Here is a 22,136-nt window from a genome sequence, read left to right as displayed (position 1 = left end):
CAGGGCCCCACAACAAAGAATTATCCAGACCAAAAGTCCAGGGTGTGAGGTTGGTCCAGTAACGCAGATTGTTGGGCCTGGCCTCGGAGTTTCTGATTCGGTAGGTCTGGGGTGGGGCCCCAGGATTTGCATTTCTATCAAGTTCCCACGTGAAGCTGCCATTGGTCTGGAACTACATTGGAGAACCACCGACCTAGAAAGAAAAAATGACTTCGTGCCCTCCTGAGTAATAGCGAGGAAAGTGCCTAGACTAGCATGTAAGGAGACAGGACGAGAAGGGGCTGCAACAGGGGCATAAAATATTTCTGCCGTCTTGGGCCCTACCTCAGAGGCACTTCTGCGTCCCCTCTAGGCGCCGCGGAGGCCCCAATGTCTCGATGGTCGCTCGAATCGGGGGCGCGTCCTGGGCAGGGGCGTGTCCTGGGCGGAGAGCAGAAGGCGGGCCGAGGGGAACCGAGCGCTCTCGTGCCGGACGTTGCGCGGCCGCGACGCCCGACGCCGGCTGGGCAGCGGCGCTCTGGGCTCTGCGCTGCCGGTGGTATCTGGCGCGAGCCCACGAGGTTCCGGTCCGTTCGGCGCAGGTAGGCGTCGTCCCGCTTGCACCGCCTACTGGGCCCCTCTTGGTTGTGGGAGCGGCGCGCCCTGGCGTTGCGTTTTCTCAACGGTGCCCGAGGCCTTGGCCTTCGCTGCCGCGGGCGGACTACGGGTAGGTGGGACCAGGACAGGGACAATGGACCTCCGGGCGCGGAACTCAGAGGGCCGCACGGGGGCGCTCTCGCCGCGGTACGGGGAGGCTGGGCTGGGACCAGGGAGGACTCAGCTGGGGCGGGGCGGGCTTGGGGGCGGGAGACTTTGGGCGAGGCCGGGCTGTGGGCGGGACCGGGGCCTACTAAACGCAGGATGTACTAAGGGAGGAGTGGCTGGGACCCTTGGTAGGAATCGGGGGCGGGCCCGGGCTGGAGGCCGGACGGGCTGTGGGCGGAGCTGGGGCTGGGTCAGGCTGACGCGGGGCAGATTGGGGGCGGCGTGGGCGGACATCTGTGGGCGGGGTGGGTGGGGTGCGGCTCCCACGCCACGCCCCTTAGGGGGAGGGGCTACTCCGCGCGGGGCGCGCTGGGTGCAGGGCATTTCTGGCATTCATAGTTTTTGCCTGCTCCTGGGATCGCCGACGTTGCATAGGGTCTTTGTTTTCCCCTTTTCCCCCCTTTTTGTTTGGTATTGAGATGGGTAGGAGAAGAAGGAGGAGGACTCCGTTTCACAAAGGCCATTCCTGAGCTGTGGTACACCTGGCTTAGCTTTGAGGCATTTACGTTTATAAAATGTCTTATTAAAAAAATTTTTCTTTGAAGTAACTTAAGAATTTGAAAAAAGTTTTAAAACTAGTACAAAGAATTCCCACATTCTAATCACCTAGGTTCCCCAAATGTTAACATCTTATTTAACAGAACAATTACCAAAACCAGGACACCTAACATCTACAGGCCTTATTCAGATTCTTTTTGCTCTTCTTGTCCATTTCCTTTTTGTGGTATAGGATCCAAGTCAGGATTTAGATGCATTTAGTTGTCGTGTCTCATTGGAAAAATTTATATTTTAAACAGTAGAAGCCCCCTTACCTCCAAGATCCTTCAGAGTGGCCCTTGGGACCACCAGATCTCAAATCAAAGAGGCTTTTCTTCTTGGATGCCAGGGCCAGTTGAGAACGTCCAGTTGAGCCTTCCGGCAGCTTTGGCATAGGTGGTCACCTCTGTCCCTTGACCCATCTGGCCCTTGGCTGCTCAGCCTTTCCTAGTTCTCCTCCTACCTCTCAAGTCAACCTCCTCCCTCAGATCTCCGCAGATGCCCTCCTTGGCCAGCTTCTCTTTCATTGTGGGCTTCCTCCCTTGCATGATCTCTTGTGGCTTCAAGGATTCTTGTGGCTTTGAGCATTCCATAAATCCTCAGAAAACTCACTTGTTTATCACTTCAGCCCAGGCCATTTCTCGGTCTCAGACCCACAGGGATTGTGGCCTATCGCTACCTTTCTGGGTTATCTCAAAAGCATTTCCAGGGGCTTCCCTGGTGGCGCAGTGGTTGAGAGTCCGCCTGCCGATGCAGGGGACACGGGTTCGTGCCCCGGTCCGCGAAGATCCCACATACCGCCGAGCGGCTGGGCCCGTGAGCCATGGCCGCTGAGCCTTCGCATCCAGAGCCTGTGCTCCGCAACAGGAGAGGCCACAACAGTGAGAGGCCTGCGTACTGCAAAAAAAAAAAGCATTTCCATTCCAATATGCGCAAAACACAGCTCCAAGTCACCCACTTCTAGTCCACTGTATCAATTGGGTCTCCACTGATAGACATTTCCTATGCAGAGTTTCAGAGAATCTTAGAGAATGCATTTTGGTTAGGGGCAATCAAATATTAAGAGTTCCTAGTACTTTTTTAAATAGCTGTCTTAAAGCCAGAAAGTGAAGATGAAGATGAAGGCCTGCTACAGGATGAGGAGGATGCCCTGCAGTATGGCCATTTTCTTAGCAGCACAAGTTGTTCAGTTCGGCAAGTATTTATTGGGTGCCTGCTGCATGCCAGGAGCTGTGTTGACTTCTGGGGATACAGAGGTGAATAAATTCTGCACCCGCCCTGCCATCAGAGGGCATGTGGTGGGGTCATGTGTTGTAATTGAGGTGAAATCTGTGATAGAGGAAGCCTCAACTTGGAGAAGGAGGTTGCAGGACGTGAGTTGGCCTGAGCCTAGGTGGGAGAAGGCTGGGGACCCAGCTGTTAGGGGCCTTGACCTATTTCCAGGGCTCGTGGGATTGTGACCTCGGGAAGTTCTCCCTAGGCTATGATTATGGGCTGGCGTGGGAATGACTGGTTGGGGGCTGTCACTGAATGTTGGTGAGTGGATAAGGGTCAGCCTAGGGTACAGCAGAGGAAAAGGTGATGAGATGAGCTGCTGAGAGTGGTGTGACTGTGAAATGGTAACACAGGTCATACTCTCTGACCCAAACCCAACCAGACATGGGGAAAAGTCAGAATGTTTGAATTTTATCAGAGTCACACTGAAGCACTCCTTAATCAAACATAGGATTTCTGTAGCAATATCTATCAATATCTATAGTAAGTAATAGAAATAGGAACTATAAAGAGCCTCAGATATTTTCAGGTTTTGCTGCCAGGCAGTTTGTTGCCCAAACTTTGAAATAATGTTCAGTTTTCACAACATTTTTGACATTTGAGAATTGTAGGTGAAGGGTTGTGGATCTGAAAAGATAGCTACCACTTGTAGAGCCAGGCCTGTTGTGTGTACTTCACAGGCATTGACTCTCATCCTCAACCCTACAAGGGTTGATACCATGCAGATCCCATTTTGTGGGTGAGGAGATGAGGGCATAGAGAAGGTAAGTGATTTGCCCACAGTCACACAACTCACCCCTGTTGGCTCCATAGTCCACATTCTTACCAGACTGCATACGTGTGAATGGGAGGTTGGGGAGTTGCAGGACCAAAGTCTTTCTCCCATACCTCAGATACCTGGCATCTGCACCCAGCCTGTGTGAGTGCCAAGGAAGGTCAGAAGAGAAGGGAGGCAGGAGCCCTGTAGAGGTTGTGGTTACATACACAGATTCATTGAATGCCTGTGGGGACTCACTTCCTTGGTGCCTGGAGCTTGTGGTCTGGTTGGGCAGTGAGCTCTTCTCACAAGCTGTAGAGGAAGTTAAGTGCACTGTCAAGTGGACCAGAGGAGGACATGGGTGATCAGAGGCAGTGGGTTGACAAGCTGGGATGCAGACCAGCTGGGCTTTGAGAAAATTTAGGTAAATGATTTTATGAGGATTCTGTAAGGAGATTCTTCATGAGAGACACAGACTGTTGAGTGGGGAGATGACTGTATTCTAATTTTCTTCCTCTAACTGCAAAAGATACATGTGCTCTGGAGCACCAGAGATGAATGCCTTCTGCCTGCCACTTCCATGTCACTGCAGATAGTGGTCTTCTCAAAGGACATTTAATGGGTCAGTTTGATCATATTTGCTCAGGTGTGTGAGAATGTCCCTGTGCCTTTGTGAGTGCATGTATAACTGTGCAAAATATGCATTCAAAAACATATAAGATGCATAGGAACAGTTTAAAGAGTCATGAAAGAACTTTGAACACTCCACTCAGTTTAAGAAATAGAACCTTGTCAAAATCTTAGCAATTCCCTGTATGTCTGCCCCAATTGCATCTTTTCTCTTCAGAGGTAACTACTATTCTGAAGTTCCTCTTAATCATTTCCTTGCTTTTCTTTATAGTTTCACAATGTGTATGTGTCTCCAGATGATATTTTAGTTTTGTTTAACTTTTTGATCCTTATAAAATGAAACCATGTAGCAAGTTTCCTTTTTTTTTTGCTTATTGTCTTTTATTTGAGATCCATTCAGTCGTGTGTGTGGCTGAAGTTCTTCACTCACTTTTTCTGTGGTATTGCACTGCATCCATTCTGTTGATGGCCGTTTGGGCTGTCTCTAGTTTTTGTTACTCTAAATAAACAGTGCTGCAGTGGACATTCTTGTCCTGGTCTCCTGGTGCACAGATGAAGTAGTTCTCAAACGGTGAGGGAGGTGAGGTGAGATAGGGGTAAGGGAAGAAAGGGAAACACTTTTGGTTATTATAACTGGGACGTGGTGTGCTCCTTGTCTCTAGTGGGTAGAGGCCAGGCACACTGCTAAACATACTACAATGCACAGGACAGCCTTCCCATCTCCTCCTCTCCCACGCACCAAAGAATTGTCCGACTCCTAATGCGAGTGTCGAGGCTGAGAACCCCTGCTCTAGGGTAAATACCTGGGGTGGACTGCTGGGTGCGTGGGTTTGTGCATGTTCAACTTTAGTAGATACTAGCATACTGTTTACACTCCTTTCAGCAGTATGTGGCCTCTTGCATTACTCATTGTCCTTTTCAACACTTGATAATCTCTGCCTTTAAAATTTTTGCCAACTTGGTGTCTGTGAAATGATATCTGATTGTGGTTTTAATTTCATTTCCTGAACAGTAATGAGACTGAGCATCTTTTCATGTCGGTCTTCTTTTTGTATTTCCTTTGAGAAGTGCCTCCTGATACCATTTTGCCCATTTTCCTGTTGTGTTATTTGTGTTTTTCTTAATTGTGTCTGGGATTTCTTTATATATCTTAGATTATTCTTACCTCCTAGATGCTAATCCCTTATATTTGTTGCAGATAACTTCTCCCATTTTTGAGTTTATTCTGATGGGCTGAAAAGTTCTTAATTTAAATGTAGTAGAATTTATCAATCATTTTCTTTATGGTTAAATGCTTTTTGCTGGTTGGTTGGTTTCCTGCCAGATCCCCAGGTGGGCAGGACTTGTTCTAGGACCACACTGGAGCAGTGCTGAAACCAAGTCTCAGTGCCACTTCAGGACCCACAGCTGGCACTAAGGTTGGCAGGCCTGCTGCCAGGGGCACAGATGGGTGTTGCTGGATCCCTGGGTGAGCAGGACTGGGAGCAGGGCTAGAGCCAGGTCACAGGGCTGCTTCAGGATCTGTAGTCTGGTCCAAGGATGGTAGGCCTGTTACTAGGGGTACGGATGCATGATTCCTCCTGGGTCCCTTGTCAGATGGTTACAGGACCGTGACCAGGCAGGTCTGGAGCTGAGTCTGTAGGGAGTTGGGGCTGCTTTCAGTTTGCTGGCAGAACCATGTGAGCTTGCCACCAGGGTGTGGGCCTGCCTTTTTAGAGCAGCTATCCTTGGCCTTGGGGTTCACTGGGGTTTTGCAACCTCCTATCTGGATCCCAAGGCTTCCACAAAGGCACTTTTGTCTGTAGTTGCCTTCCAAATCATTGTTTGTTTAGGGAGATGCATTCCTATTCCACCACCTTGCTAATGTCATTCCCTGTCTCCGTTTAAGTAGGATAGGTCAAACATGTCAGTTCTGTTGTTCAAGTCTCAGTAATTTTGTCTGCTTGACCATCAGTTACTGGAAGAGGTGTGTTGAAATCTCTTACTGTTACAATAGATATGTCAATTTCTATAATTCTATTACTTTTTACTGTATTTTGAAGTTATATTGTTAGATGCATAAAGTTTAAAATTACTATATCTTTCTGATGAGTCCCACCTTTTTTCCCTGTGAAGTTACCCTCATTGTCTCTGATAATGCTTGCTTTACATTTTGTTATTTTTAAATGTAAAAAACACATGAAATAAAATTTACCATCTTAACCACTTTTAAGTGTACATTTCAGTAGTGTTAAGTATATTCATATTGTTGTGCAACTAATCTCCAGGACATTTTTATCTAACAAAACTGAGACTATACCCATTAAACATCAACTTCCCATTTTCCCCTCCACCCACTCCTGGTAACCACCATACTACTTTCTGTTTCTATGAATTTAAATACTTTAGATACCTCATGTAAGTGGAATCATACAGTATTTGTCTTTTTGTGAGTGGTTTATTTCACTTAGCATAATGTTCTCGTTTCATCCATGTTGTAACATGTGGTAAGATTTCCTTTTAAGGCTGAATAATGTTCTATTGTAGATCTACCTATTGTAGGTTCTATGTGTAGACCACATCTTCTTTATCCATTCATCTGTAGGTGGACATGGGAGTTGCTCTCACCTCTTGGCTATTGTGAATAGTGCTGCTATGAACCTGGGTGTCTCTTTGAGACCCTGCTTTCAATTCTTTTGGTTAAATGCTCAGAAGTGGTATTGCTGGATCATATGGTAGTTCTGTTTTTAATTTTTTGAGGTACCATCATACTGTTTTACATAGTGGCTGCACCATTTTATGTTCACATTAACAGTGCACAAGGGTTCCAATTTCTCCACATCCTTACCAACATTTGTTATTTTCTGTTTTTTTTTTTTGATAGTGGTCATCCTAATGGGTATGAGGTGATAAATCATTATGCTATTGGTTTGCATTTCCCTAGTGATTAGTGATGTTGAGCATCCTTTTGTGTGCTTATTGGCCATTTGTATATCTTTAGAGAAATGACTGTTCATGTTTTTTGTCCACTTTTTAGTTGGGTTACTTTTTTTGTTGTTACTAAGATATAGGAGTTCTTTATATATTCTAGATATTAACTCCTTGTAAGATGTAATTTGCAAATATTTTCTCCCATTCCATGTATTGCCTCTCTACTTTGTTGATTATATCCTTTGATGAAGTTTTAAGTTTGATGTAGTCCCATTTGTCTGTATTAGCTTTTGTTGTCTCTGCTTTTGGTGTCATATTCAAGAAATCATTGCCAAATCCAATGTCATGAATCTTTTCCCCTATGTTTTTTTCTAAGCGTTTTATAATTTTACCTCTTACATTTAGGTCTTTGGTATGTTTTGAGTTAATTTTTGTATATGATACAAGATAAGTGTTCAACTTTATCCTTGTGCACGATGTCCAGTTTTTCCAACACCATTTGTTAGGGACTGTCCTTTCCCTACTGAGTGGTCTTAGCACCCTTACCTGACTGTATAATACATGAAGGTTTATTTCTGGTACTCTATGCTGATTCATTGAGCTATATGTCTGTCTTTAATGGCAGTACCATACTGTTTTGATTTCTGTAGCTTTGTAATATGTATTGAAATGAGGAAGTGTAAGTCTTCCAACTTTGTTCTTTTTCAAAATTGTTTTGGCCATTGGAGTTCCTTGATATAACATGTGAATTTTTAGGTGGCTTTCTCTATTTGTACCAAAAATACCATTGGGATTTTGATAGAGATTGCATTGAATCTGTGTATTACTTTGGGTAGTATTGACATACTGTCAACATTAAGTCTTCCAGTCTATGAACCTGAGATGTCGTTACATTTTTTGGTGTTTTTTTAAAGTGTTTTCATTAATGTTTTTTTGTCAGTTTACAACTCTTTCACCTTCTTGGTTAGGATTGTTCCTAAATATTTTATTCTTTTCAATGTTGTGGTAAATGGAATTGTTTACTTAATTTCCACTTCATATTGTTCATTGTTAGTGTATAGAAATGCAACTAAAATGAATAGATTTTAGTGTGTTACTTTTGATTCCTACAACTTTGCTGAATTTTTTATTATTTCTAACAGGTTCTTAAAAAATCTTTAGGGATTTCTACATATAAGATCATGTCATCCACAAACAGGTAATGCTATTTCTTCATTTCCAATTTGGATGCCTTTTATTTATTTATTTTTCTTGCCGAAAGGTTCTGGCTAGGACTTCTGGTATTACATTGAGTAGAATGGCCAGAGTGGGCATCCTTATCTCGATCCTGTTGGTAGAGGAAAAGTTTTCAGTATTTCACTATTTCATATGATGTTAGTTGTAATATTTTTTCATATATGGCCTTTGTTATGTTGAGATGGTTTCCTTCTATTCCTAGTTTATTAAGTGTTTTTATCGTGAAACAGTGAGCATTTTCATCTACCATTAGGCAGGCATAGCCCTGTCCAGAGTCAGTGTCTATTCCCAGTGTCAGGACCCATTTGTAGCCCCCCATGGCTACCAGCATTGTCTCACATGCCAACCATGATCAGAGCCTTCCCACCAGGGAATCTGCCATATAGCCATGTGCAATCTCTGTCTCTCTCGTTGACAGAGAGAACTTCTCTTACTGGCGTTTTGTGCATGAGAGTACACGAAGACTATGAGGAAATTCAACCCATCTTTACTTTGCTGCAGTGACCCCTATGTCCGTACATGTCACGGACCCAGGTGGCCATCTCAAGGGAGCACACAGGAGTATCTGCTTGCTGATTCCAATCACCTACTAAACCTGGAAAAGAGTTCTTCTGATGGGCATTGACATGTTCTACTTTAATGCACCCCTCAAATTTCCACAAGCCTGTGCCCTACAAGGGCATCCCTTTAATGGGCCAGGTTTCCATTGCCCTCCTGCCTGACCATATGGCCAGTCTATTGGCCAGCATCCATGAATCAATAAAAACCCAAACATAGGTGCTTATACCATCGTTCAATTCTTCCATCACTGTTAGGATAACAGCATGCAAGTCAGCCCACAAACCTGATTTGAAGAATTCAGAGTGGTGGCCTTCCAAATAGGATGCTGTCCATTCACCTTCTAAATGCCATCCACAAATGAAGCAACTCTTTGTTGGTCAGTTGAGAGTTCTTTATAGGGCAGTGTCCAAGTGACAAAAGAATCCAGCAACTCCTCACACAGTTACAGAGACAGTCCTAGAGAAAAAGAAGCCCCCTACTCGTGAGTATCTCCTTGCACTCCCCAGGCAGCATCATCCTGTATAAACCATTTCTATTTTATTATGAAACTCTTCCAGGCACTGACATCCCCATTAGAGTGATTCTCTGACAGCACCCTACACATTGAGCATTTCAGGTTTTAAGATAATTTTATGTCCTTCAGTCATAGGGGTAGCTTCAATTAATAATGTCAAATGGCAAGAGAGTAAATGCCCTTCAAATGGAAATTGTCTAGTATAAATTCCCAGTAGTGATCGCTGGGAGGCATTCACAGGCTGTTGTCATAAACCACAGTCTAGGCTCCACGGGCTATCACACAGAGAATTTGTCCCTACCAGCAATCCAACTTCTATTCCACACTCCTTACTGGTTCCTATTTATCATGTCCAATTAATACTGCTCAAAGGGTAGAGTTACATGCCTTCTGTTTACAATATTAGGTAGGGGAAACATCCCCCAGAAACAACGTCCATCCCCATAATACAATCAGAAAAAAGAGACACAACCACTTCACATAGAGCCTGTTCAAACAACAATTCTACAAACTTCAATCTTAATTCTATCAACCCTCACTGTGGCCTCCATTAGGATCACATCAACAGGTTTTGTGTTACAATATTAGGTAGGGGAAGTGTTCCCCAGCCAAACACAGTATCGATTCCCATAAAACATTCAGGTAAAGAAGACACAATTTCTTTACATAAAGCTTGTGTAAACATTTCAACTTTCACAATCTTGTTAACTCTTACACTTTTTTTTTTGGCTGTGCCACGCGGCTTGCGGGGATGGTAGTTCCCTGACCAGGGACTGAACCCAGGCCCTTGGCAGGGAAAGCACAAAGTCGTAACCACTGGACCGCCAGGGAATTCCCAACCCACACTTTTATACTCTCTAAATCTAACTGTAGCCTGTGTCACGGCTTCACCAATAAGTCTTGGTACCACAGTTCGTAGGACTCCTGTATCAACCCCCTGACCATTTTACCCACTCATGTGCAAAAGGCTTTGGGTCCTTAGTAAGGGTTGAGCCAAGGTACCCTGGCCCTTTTGTCAACTGTCAACTTGATTAATCTGCCTAACCACTGCCCCAAGTGACTGCTGGCGAGGTTCCTCAATGTAGTCTCTGCCTTCTGGCTTTTTACTTCTCCAAACTGGGATAAATAGAGCAGACTTGTTTGGGACCCCTACATGCTGGGGGACCAGCAGGAGACCCCTTTGGCTAACACCCAGTCTTTGGTATGGCTGTATTAAAACCTTTGTTTTAACCCCATCAATGTCCATTTTATTCATCCCACTTCTTTTCATTTTTTTAAATTAACATCTTTATTGGAGTATAAGTGCTTTACAATGGTGTGTTAGTTTCTGCTTTATAACAAAGTGAATCAGCTATACATATACATACTTCCCCGTATCTCTTCCCAATTGGGTCTCCCCCCCTCCCACCCTCCCTATCCCACTCCTCTAGGTGGTCTTCATCCCACTTCCTAACAACCATCTAAATAAAGATTTCCACCCTGCTGAGACAAGTCCTATGACTCTCCCTTTTCTGTTTCACCTTTCTTTCACCCCTATCAATATTTGCTTAATTCACCTTATTCCTTAATAACCATATAAAAACTTCCACCCTGCTAAGACCAGTCTCTTGATTCTTTCCCCTGCTTTTTCTTGTTCTCTTGTCCCAGGAACGGGGGTCAGAGACCAATGGAAAACCAAGCCAATAGAAAACCAAGAAGGGATTCCATTGAAAAGGGTAGGAAAAGTTCATGGCATTTTGCACACACATGCTTCTCCCCCATCTCAGTATAGTTAGGTGCAACTAAGAGAAAACCTAGTTCTGGTTTGCCTGGGGCCTGCCTGAGGAACAGATTTCTGTCTCACCAGACTTGGAGCACTGACAGGCATGTTGGCGTAGTTTGGAAGACACTGAAAATGTAGGCAGGTGCCACAGCACAGTAGCTGCAGAGATTCTGCAGTTCAGCAGGCAGATGTCTGGGAGAGCAAGAAATAGTGGCATATAGGTCTATAGTGGCATTCAAGTCTGATGTTTCCTTATTGATTCTTTGTCTGAATGATCTACCATTGTTGAGAGTGGGATATTAAAGTCCCCCACTCTTATCTTATTGCCATTTATTCCTCCTTTTTGTTCTCTTAGTATTTGGTTTATATATTTAGGTGCTCAAATATTTAGTGCTTAAATATTTACAATTGTTGTATCTTTTGATGGATTGTTGTTTTTCATTATGTAATTATCTTGTTTTCTTGTTTCCATTTTAGTAAAGTTAATTTCGACTGACATAAGTATAGCTACCCCTGCTTTCTTTTTTTTTTTTTTTTTTGGTTACTATTTGCTTGAAATATCTTTTTCCATCCTTTTACACTCAGCCTATATGTATATTTAAAGGTCAAGTGAGTATCTTGTCAGTAGCATATCATTGGATCTTACTTTTTTATCCATTAAGCCATTCCGTGGCTTTTGGTTAGATAATTTAATGAATTTACATTTAAAGTAATTATTGATGGGTAAGGACTAACTGTTTTCATTTTGTTCATCACTTTCTGTTTTATAAATCCTTTGTTTCTTCTATTCCTGTTGTGTTCTTTTATGATTTGATGAATTATTGTATCATTATGCCTTGACTTCTTTATCATATTCTTTTGTGTAACTACAATAAGTTTTTCTTTTGTGTTTGTCATGAGGTTTACATAAAATAATCTTGAAATGATAGCACCCTATTTTAAACTGGTAACACCTTAACTTCTATAACATTTCTAAACTTTACTCTTTTACTTCTCCTCCCCCTCACATTTTAGATTATTGATGCTACAGTTTACATATTTCTTATAGTATGTATCTAATAACAGATTATTGTAGTTATAGTTGTTTTAGAATGTTATTTTTTCCTTTGTTTTTAAATTGGGGTATAGTTGTTTTACAATGTTGTGTTAGTTTCTACTGTACAGTAAAACGAAGTAGAGTTCCCTGTGCTATACAGCAGGTTCTTATTAGTTATCTACTTTATACATATTAGTGTATATATGTCGATCCCAATCTCCCAGTTCATCCCATCCCTCCACTCCCCTCCCCCTGCTTTCTCCCCTTGGTGTCCATACATTTGTTCTCTACATCTGTGTCTCTATTTCTGCCTTGCAAACCGGTTCATCGGTACCATTTTTCTAGAATCTACATATATGCATTAACTTTTAACTTTAAATCTAGAGTTGTTAGTGAATTATACACCCCTATTACCTGACTGACTTTATAGTTACCATTACCAATGAGTTTTACACTCTCTTCATATGATTTTATTATATAATTAGTGCCCTTTTACTTCTACTTGAAGAATTCCTTTTAGCATTTATTTTAAAGCAGGTCTTGTGGTATGAACACCCTCTGCTTTTGTTTGCTTGTGAAAGTCTTTATGTCTTCTTCAGTTTTGAAGGACAGCTTGCTGGGAATAACATTCTTAGTTGATAGTTTTTTTCTTTCTACATTTTCAATATATCATCCCATTCTCTCCTGGTCTGAAAAGTTTCTGTTGAAAAATCTGCTACTAGTCTTATAGGGATTCCCCTGTATGTAATTTCTCTTTTTCTTGCTGCTTTCCAAATTCTTTCTTTGTCTTAGACTTTTGACAATTTAATTATAATGTGTCTTGGTGTAGCCCTATTTGAGTTCAACCTATTTGGGGTCCTTTGGGCCTTCTGCCTACTACAGGTTTGTTGGAAGTTTGATGTAGTTAAAATTATCCACCTTCCTTTAAGTTTCTGTGTTTTCTATAAGAAAGGTTTCCCTCTGTGGTCATTAATATACTTTAAAAGTTTTGCTTTTTTGCAGTTAATACTTAATACATCTAGGACTTCACTATCTAATATAGTAGCCACCACATGTGACTATTTAAATTTGAATTACTTAAAATTACATAAAATTAAAAATTCAATTTCTCAGTCACACTAGCCATATATCCAGTGGTTAATACCCATATGTGGCTCATGGCCACCATATTGGACAGCACTGATAGAAAACATTTCTATCATTGTGGCAAGTTCTATTGGCAGTGCTGATGTAGGACAGTAGTCTTCAACCAGGGGAGATTTTACCTCCTACTCTCCCCACCAGAGGACATTTGTCTAGAAACCTTTTCGTTTTTCACAACTAGTGGTGTAGTTGTTCTATTGGTATCTAGTAGATGGAGGCCTGGGATGCTGTTAAACATCACATAATACATAGGACAACCCCCCACGAGAAACAAAATGCCAATAGTTCTGACTGTGGGAAACCCTGCTCTAGAATGTATTTTGTTGTGAGGTGTGAGATGGGGGAGCTTGTTCTTTTTCCCTCTGACTAGCCAGTCAACTACACCTCATTTCCTGTGTGTACTTGATCCATTTCCCTCTGGTTGATAGTGAATCTTGAGATTTTTTTCCCTTAAATGGTAGAGAAGGTCTATTCCTTTGCTAATTAAGATATGATTTCTTAAAACTGACTTCTGTTGTCTTACAGATTCTTAGACTCTGCAAGTAAAGACAAGTTCATGTTCACAATATACCATGGCTTCATCATCAAGGTAGGAGTAATGTTTGTTGAAAGGCTTTATGCAAGTACAGTTGACTCTTGAACACATGGGGATTAGGGGTGCTGACTCTTTGCATTTGAAAATCTGTGTATAACTTTATAATCGGGCCCTCTGCACTGGCGGTTCCAACCCACCGAGGATCATGTAGTACTCCAGGACGTATTTACCGAAAAAAATCTATGTATAAGTGGACTCACATAGTTCAAACCCATGTTATTCAAGGCTAACTATATTTACTTCTCTGCTTTTGAAAGACCAAGTCTATAACATTTTCAGTTCTCAGTCCTGCTGCCCACCCTAAGCACTTGGTGTCTATGAAGCACCAAGGAGGGAGAGGAGAGAGGAAGATTGGAGAAAAGACAAGGCAGACAAAGGAGTGTGTATGGTACAGTACGGGTGCAGCTGTGTAGCTCTAGTTCTGCACTTGATCTGAAAACATGATTTACTTTCCTCATCTTTCAAGACACAAGATGGTTGTCTGTGGGGCTGCCTCAGTTCCTGCAGGCTTTCTCACTCCAAGGGTTTGAACAGCTATGCACAGAGGTGTTTGAGGGCCTGTTTGAGTGGTGAGACTAGCAGAGATTGTGGCTGGGCAGGCCTGGATCTGCTGCTGTAGACCAGGGGAGGCATGAAGATGGCTGTTACCCTTTGAGAACGTGTCTTAGTTCGAGATCCATGGAAAGGAAGAGCTTCAGGTTTCCTCTCCCTTTCTGGCTGGCCATGGAGAGCTTGAGGCATACCTCATCTCCCCAGAGGTCAGACTTCTTGTGCTCTAGCCTCCAGCAGGGGTGGCTGGTGGAGTCAGTGTCCTGGAAGTGAGGTTGGAGTGAATCTCTAATGCAGCTTAAACTCCAAAGCCTAAGAGCAGGCAGAGAAATAACCTTTGTGGTAAAGCCTGCATCCTCCCTCTGGTACACGGCTTTTCTCATGCAGAGGCCAAGGCATAGGGCAGCAGCAGTGCCCACCTTCCCAAGTCCAGTCTGTTCTCATAGCCAGAGTAATGTATTTGACCCCTCACTGTCCTGCTCCATCCCCTCAGGGGCTTCCTGTGATAACTGAATACAACTGGAAGTCCTGATCAGGACCTCTGGAACCCTGTGGGGCCTTGGCCCTGGACGCAGCCACCTCTGCTCTACTCTCCTCCCCTCACTACATCTGCAGTGTCACTAACCTCCTTGCTGTTCATAGATATCAAGTCCCTTCAACCACAGGGCCTCGCACCTGTACCTACAGTTCTTTCTCTCCCTCTGGGACACCCAGTCTCCAGCTGTCTGCAAGGCTCACTCCACCTCTCCAGGCCATCTGCCCTGTGAGCCTTCCCTCATCATATGTCTAAAGTAGCACCCCCAGCCCTATTCCTTTGCTGCATTCTCTGTCCCTTATTCAGGATGGCCCTCATCACTACCTGATGCCGTCCTGCATAGCTGCGTGTTTGTTGATGTGTCATCTGTCTCCTCCATTTGGAAACAAGTGCTATGCAGGTCAGGGAGTGGAGTGTGCTCACTGCCAGCCCCTGGGCAGCACCTGCTCGTGGTTGGTGCCCACTAAATACAAATATCTCTTGCATTTGGTTCCTACATGTACAGGGAGAGTTAGAATAGCAGGGGTTTCCATGTTTCCAAATCTATTTAGCAGTTAGTATGCAGTAGGATATCAGATGTTGAGGGAGCTTTGTGAAAATCTGTCTGAATCTGTTTAGGTCCTGAATTTGGGTAGTGAGAGTTCAAGTATGGAGAGTTTGAGAATTGGGGAAGTGAGGAAACTTATATATGCCAAGTGAATAAGAAAAAGGGAAGAGACAGATAAGGCAGAAGCATGAAAGCAGAGCTGCTAGGGCCACTGAGTCAGGAGACATCGGTGGATGTCACTTCAGCAGCCGAGCCTTCCCATTGACAGTTACTGTTAACCAGGTGATAACAGTGGCACCTGGATTCATCACTAGAGGGGATCGTCTATTCAGACACTTTATTTAAGAAGGAAAGGAAGTATGGAATACCTCTTTAGAATGTCTCCCTTTATTAAAATACTTCTGCACTTAGATGAATAATTTGTGTTTGTCTGGAAAATTCACTTATCTGGCACTATGACTTATGGTGTTAGGTTCAAGATGCTGTTGCAGTGGGAGTGCCCTCCTCTTGGGCAATGCTTTAGTGGAGTTTTCTGCTGAAGCGCTGGCTTTCCTGCATGGCCTCTCTTCATTCTGTTTCCTGTCATCGCAGCAGCCTCACTACCGGGAGAAGAACCAGCTCAAAGCTGAAGTCCATGAAGTTGCTTGAGGTTCTGAATGCTCTGGAGGAGGAGGAGTCTGGCCAGAGTAGGGAGGAGATCTTCATTGCACCGCCCAACAATGCTTCAGGGGACTTCACTGATGAGGACTCGGGTGATGAAGATGGCCGGCGAGGAACCCACCTGCCTGGCAATGTGCTGCATGCCTTTGTTGTGCCTGAGGACTCTGGCACCGGGGAGGATGATGATGACCTGCAGCTGCAGCCAGCCATGAAGAAGCAAAAGGCAGTAGTGGAACCTCAACATGTTTGGACCAAAAGAGATATCTGCCCGGACTTCACCAGTTGGACAGCATCGGATCCTCATATGGAGGATCTCAAAAGCCAGGAACTGAGTCCTGTAGGCCTCTTTGAATTGTTTTTTGATGAAGGAACAATTAATTTTATTGTTAATGAAACCAATCGTTATGCTTGGCAGAAGAATGTCAACCTGGGTCTCACAGCTCAGGAATTGAAGTGTGTTTTGGGCATTTTGATTTTAAGTGGGTATATCTCCTATCCAAGGAGAAGGATGTTTTGGGAAACATCCCCTGATTCACATCATCATCTTGTGGCTGATGCAATTAGAAGGGACAGATTTGAACTGATCTTCTCATACCTGCATTTTGCAGATAACAATGAGCTTGATGAAAGTGATAGGTTTGCCAAGGTGAGGCCTCTCATTGTCCGCATGAACTACAATTTCCAGAAGCATGCACCCTTGGAAGAGTTCTACAGCTTTGGCGAGTCTATGTGTGAGTACTTTGGACACCGGGGGTCCAAGCGTCTGCCTGCGGGGAAACCTGTGCGGCTGGGCTACAAGATCTGGTGTGGGACGACCAGCAGGGGCTATTTGGTGTGGTTCGAGCCCTCACAGGGCACGCTGTTCACTAAGCCAGACAGGGGCCTGGACCTAGGAGGCAGTATGGTGGTGAAATTTGTGGATGCACTTCAGACACGTGGGTGTCTGCCATACCACATATTTTTTGACAAGGTTTTTACAAGTGTCAAATTGATGTCCATTTTAAGGAAGAAAGGAGTGAAGGCCACAGGAACTGTTCGTGAGTACAGAACTGAACGATGTCCCCTTAAAGATCCCAAAGAACTGAAGAGAATGAAGAGGGGTTCGTTTGATTACAGAGTTGATGAGAGTGAGGAGATCATCGTGTGCCGCTGGCATGATAGCAGTGTGGTCAACATCTGCTCCAACGCTGTGGGCATAGAGCCAGCAGGGCTGACCAGCCATCACTCGGGAGCAGCCAAGACGCAGGCCCAGGTTCATCAGCCATCCCTGCTGAGGCTGTACCAGGAGAAGGTCGGGGGTGTCGGCCGCATGGACCAGAACATCGCCAAGTACAAGGTGAAGATCCGGGGTATGAAGTGGTACTCGAGTTTCATTGGCTATGTTATTGACGCTGCTCTTAACAATGCATGGCAGCTGCACAGGATATGCTGCCATGATGCCCAGGTGGACCTTCTGGCCTTCCGGAGATATGTGGCCTGCGTGTACCTAGAGAGCAACGCCGATACATCATCCCAAGGGAGGCGAAGCAGGCGGCTGGAAACCGAGAGCCGCTTTGACATGATTGGGCACTGGATCATCCACCAGGACAAGAGGACCCGGTGTGCCCTGTGCCACTCACAGACCAACACCCGCTGTGAGAAGTGCCAGAAGGGTGTCCATGCCAAGTGCTTCAGGGCGTACCACATCCGGTAATGCATCCTGGGCAGAGGGAGCCCCCTGGATGTTTGGTTTGTTATGAGTTGTTTACAGCTAATTACATATAGCATTTGGGGCCTTTGTGTGTTGTGTTGACAAAAAGAGACCTGAATCCCTGATTTGGTTTTGTATTCTTCCTTGTCTTCCTTACAGTTATCTTTTTATCATCTTCTGTTATGCCTACATGTAATATAAATTAATATTTATGTTAGTAATCATAAATGTTTATAAATATATATTTTATACTGTTTTTTATTTCAACTTAGGGCCCTTTTTTATTCAAATAAAAATCTTGCTTTGGGGTATAGCTGTCCTGATAAGGAGACTTGAACGTAACCAAAAACTTAAGAGAAACTTTCGTGAACAGTAAAAAGATTTTATAGTGTATGCTCTCAGTTATAATCTAAGATATAGGCAATATTATATCAATATGATGAAGGATATCTTAATCATATTTATTTCACTTTAATTTAATGCTAGCAAACTGTCCAGGGACAGATAATCTGCCATGTATTTATCCAGCTGACTAGATTTGTAGAGTTTGTATTTTCTTGATAAAAAATATTTTTCTAATACACATATCCATGTGGAATCCATTTTTATAAATAGTGTGAAGTAGGGAGTTGTTTCCCCCAAATGGATGGTTAGCATCATATTAATATTAAAAGTTATATATATATTTCCCCAGTGATTTAAATTCTACCTTTAAAAATTCCTGAACTTTGGGGGAAAATACTGAAACAAAGAAAAAAGTTTATGTTAGAAAGCCTAGTGGAATATAATCCAGAAGAATAAAAGAAATACATATAAAAATTTGGACTTAATCAAAAATCTAAGAGAGCATGTTGAGTATCTTTATTTGGTAAAGAACTTTCTACAACAGCACAAATGAAAAAGAAACACATCAATATATTTGACCATATAAAACTGTAAAATTGACATTCATTAGTAAAGGTAAAATGCAAAGAAACTGAGAAAATACGTTACAAATAATTCCATTTGTAATAATATCCTCAGTGCAAAAAGATCTCGTAAACACATAGGTGACAAGGGTAAAATGTGCAATGTTATATAAAATAACAAATGATGGAAGATGAAAAACAAATGAACAGTGAAGATACATAAGAGGCAATAAACTGCAAAGGTAAGTAATTACTAGATATCCTTTTTTTAAACAAGTGAATTTATTTGTACATAATTACTGTTGGTATGGGTGTAGAAAGGTGACAGACTCATGTAGTACCTGAGGGAGTGTAAATCTGTACACTCTTTCTGAAGGCAATTTATCAGGTCCATCCAAAATCTTAAAAATTGTTCATACCCATAGAAAAGGAAATGTTTGGTCCATTGTGATGTGAATACATAAATAAAAGGGGCAGATCCTCCCTTCAGTGGAATCCCAATTATAAATGTAGAAGGAAAGATGGAAATAAAATACTGCTATTTGGCAAACACCACAGCAGTAATTTTGCAGGCAAGAACTGTCAGTAGATGCTAAACTTAGGAGGGCAAAGCATTTCCTCACAAGATATCCAGGGGGAATAAACAGAAACTGCTTAGTGGAGAAATCAGGCACACCACCACAACCAAGCAGTCAAAGTTAATACCACCAGTATTGAGATAGAGACATCATGTGTCCTACCCCACTCTCCCCAGGTATGGTAGGTACACTGTGATATTCCTGCCCAGAATGTACAGCCTGCATTCTACATCATGAGAAAACATGAGACAAACGCAAACTGAGGGACATTCCACAAAACAGTTGAATACCTTTTGAAAGTGTTGAGGCTGTAAAGGACAAAGAAAATGAGGATCTGTCCACAATTAGATGAGACCAAGGAAGTGTAACAAATGTGATGTGTGATACTCGCCAGGTTCCACAAAAAAGCTTTCAAAAAGAACATTAGTGGGACAGTTGGTGAAACTTGAATAAGATCCACAGTTATACTGTTTTATAAATATTAATTTCCTGGCTTTGACAACTGTACTGTGGTTATGCAGTATGTCAGCATCTGGGGAAGACTGGTAAAAGGGAACTATCTGTACCCCTGGAACTGTTTTGTAGGTTTGAAATACTTTCAGAGTGAACATTAAAAAATGTTTATACCTTTGGTGCATTATTTCCATCTTTAGAAATCTAGCCTGGATACTTTAAAACATTTGTCTTAAGGAGAAGTTTGTTCATCAAATTCTACTCTTCAGTTTTCATCTCTTGCATCATGATGATCCTGAAATATTAACCAGGTGTTTTTTATCTTACTGATGGTCCAAATCAATTAATTGAATGGTTGTGGAAACAGTTTGTGAAGCTTCCAGAAGCTACAGAATGGCCAATTGTGATTCCTCTCTTAAGAGCTAAAGGAAATATTTACACTTAGACAGATGTTTGGTCGCAGGTTGTAATTGATGTATGATTGATGTAGGAGCGTGTGTAATTGATGTAGGAGCATGTGCCGTCTATCCCAGGCCACTAAATGATGCCAAAACTAACACAGTAGAAGACTGTGTAGACAATATCAGGTATCACAATTGGCAGTCAAGGCCAGATGACATTCCTTGTTGGCATATCCCAAAGGAAGACTTTAAGGTACAAAATGAAACTATGGTCCGTCACCAATCCCACAATTGGGGAAGCACTTGAACAGATTGTCTACCTTGTCTACTCTAGTACTGCAGAACCATTCATGAATCTTTTAACTAGAAAGGATATGAAAGTTGTCCTGGTTATTCTGGATGACATTTCAAAATTCTTCTAGTTGTTGAGAAACCAGACAAAATTAAAAACGAAACAAAACTTAGTACACCAAACTATGGAAGCATGCACAACATTGAAACTTTTCAAATGAACCATGAAAATGACTTTGTCTACAAGACTTCATTGATTGCCAGGCTATTATGTCTTTTTAAAAAAAGGTGGTAAAACACATAACATAAAATGTATTATCTGTTGTATTTTGTCAGATGCTTTTTCTGACTCTATTGTGATGATCATGTTATTTTTTTCATTTTATTAACGTGATATATTACATTTATTGATTTGTATATGTTGAACCATCCTTGCATCCCAGAGGTAAATTCCAGTTGGTCATGGTACATAATCCTTTTAATGTGTTCTGGAATTCAGTTTGCAAATATTTTGTTGAAATTTTTTGCATCTACATTCCTCAGGGATATTGGTCTGTAGTTTTCTTTTTTTGTAGAGTCTTTATCTGATTTTGGTAACAGGGTAATGTTGGTCTTGTAGAATGAGTTCGGAAGTATTCCCTCATCTTCAATTTCTTGGAAGGGCTTGAGAAGGATTGGCATTTATTCTTTTTAAAATGTATGGTAGAATTCACCAGTGAAGTTGTTTAGTCCTGGGGTTTTCTGTGTTGGGAGGTTTTGAGTACTTACTCAATCTCTTTACTTGTTATTGTTCTGTTCAGATTTTCTATTTTTTTTCCTGAATCAGCATTAGTAGGTTGTGTGTTTCTAAACATTTATCCATTTCCTCTAGGTTATCTAATTTGTTGGTGTATAACTATTCATAGTAGTCTCTTATGATTCTACGTATTTATGTAATATCAATTGTAATGTCTCCTCTTTCACTTCTAATTTTATTATTTGAGTCTTCTTTCTCATTATTTAAGTTAGTTTAGCTGAAGATTTGTCAATTTAGTTTATCTTTAAAAGTCAGCTCTTAGTTTTTTCATCTTTTCTATTGTTTTTCTGGTTGCTGTATTATTTATTTTGCTCTGATATTTATTATTTCCTTCATTCTCCTGATCCTGTGCTTAATTTTTCTTCTTTTTATGCTCTTGTGGTTTAAAGTTAGGTTATTTAATTTTTTTTTCTAGTTTCATAGTATATGCAGTTATTGCTTTAAACCTTCCTCTCAGAACTGCTTTTGCAGCATCCCATAGGACTTGGTATGTTGTACTTCCTTTTGCAGTTGTTTTGAGATATTTTTAAATTTCCCTTTTGATTTCTTTTGTTTTTTAAAGGTGTGTTGTTTAGTTTCCACATATTTGTAAATTCTCTAGCTTTCCTTTTGTTGATTTCTAGTTTCATACCAATGTGGTCAGAAAAGAGAATGCTTTCAGTCTTCTAAAATTTACTAAGACTTGTTTTGTGTCTTATATGCTTTATCTTGGAGAATGTTCCACGTACATTTGTGAAAAATGTGTATTCTGCCGCTGTTGGATGGAATGTTTTATATATGTCTGTTAAGTTTATTGTTCTAAAGCGTGGTTCGGTTTAAACATTTTCTTTTGGTTTTTCTTTGTCGATGATCTATCCATTGCTGAGAGTGAGGTATTGAATTGCCCTTTTATTATTGTATTATTGTCTATTTCTCATTTCAGATCAGTTAGTATTTGCTTAATACATTTAGGTGCTCCTATGTTGGGT

At 42.0% G+C, this 22,136-nt stretch overlaps 1 protein-coding gene across 11 annotated transcripts; it reads left to right on the top strand.

The window, feature by feature from the left end:
- Nucleotides 1-448: 448 nt before the first annotated feature.
- PGBD2 (piggyBac transposable element derived 2) lies at nucleotides 449-18,002 on the top strand. Of its 11 annotated transcripts, none has more exons than XM_073802936.1 (4): nucleotides 449-581; nucleotides 8,056-8,111; nucleotides 13,691-13,754; nucleotides 15,983-18,002. In XM_073802936.1, the coding sequence occupies exons 3-4, from the start codon at nucleotides 13,738-13,740 to the stop codon at nucleotides 17,742-17,744; spliced, it is 1,779 nt and encodes a 592-aa protein (XP_073659037.1). In that variant the 5' UTR covers nucleotides 449-581; nucleotides 8,056-8,111; nucleotides 13,691-13,737; the 3' UTR covers nucleotides 17,745-18,002. The 11 variants fall into 11 exon arrangements, with proteins under 11 accessions (XP_073659037.1, XP_033709619.1, XP_019792940.1 ...); XM_073802937.1 differs by lacking the exon at nucleotides 449-581 and adding an exon at nucleotides 591-706 and having other exon boundaries at nucleotides 15,986-18,002; XM_073802935.1 differs by lacking the exon at nucleotides 449-581 and adding an exon at nucleotides 591-706.
- The last annotated feature ends 4,134 nt before the right edge of the window (nucleotides 18,003-22,136 follow it).

Source organism: Tursiops truncatus, chromosome 3 (assembly GCF_011762595.2).
Source record: "Tursiops truncatus isolate mTurTru1 chromosome 3, mTurTru1.mat.Y, whole genome shotgun sequence".
In the NCBI taxonomy this organism is placed as follows: Eukaryota; Metazoa; Chordata; class Mammalia; order Artiodactyla; family Delphinidae; genus Tursiops; species Tursiops truncatus.
Note: the sequence above shows the minus strand (reverse complement) of the source record. Positions and strands in the feature narration are given on the sequence as shown.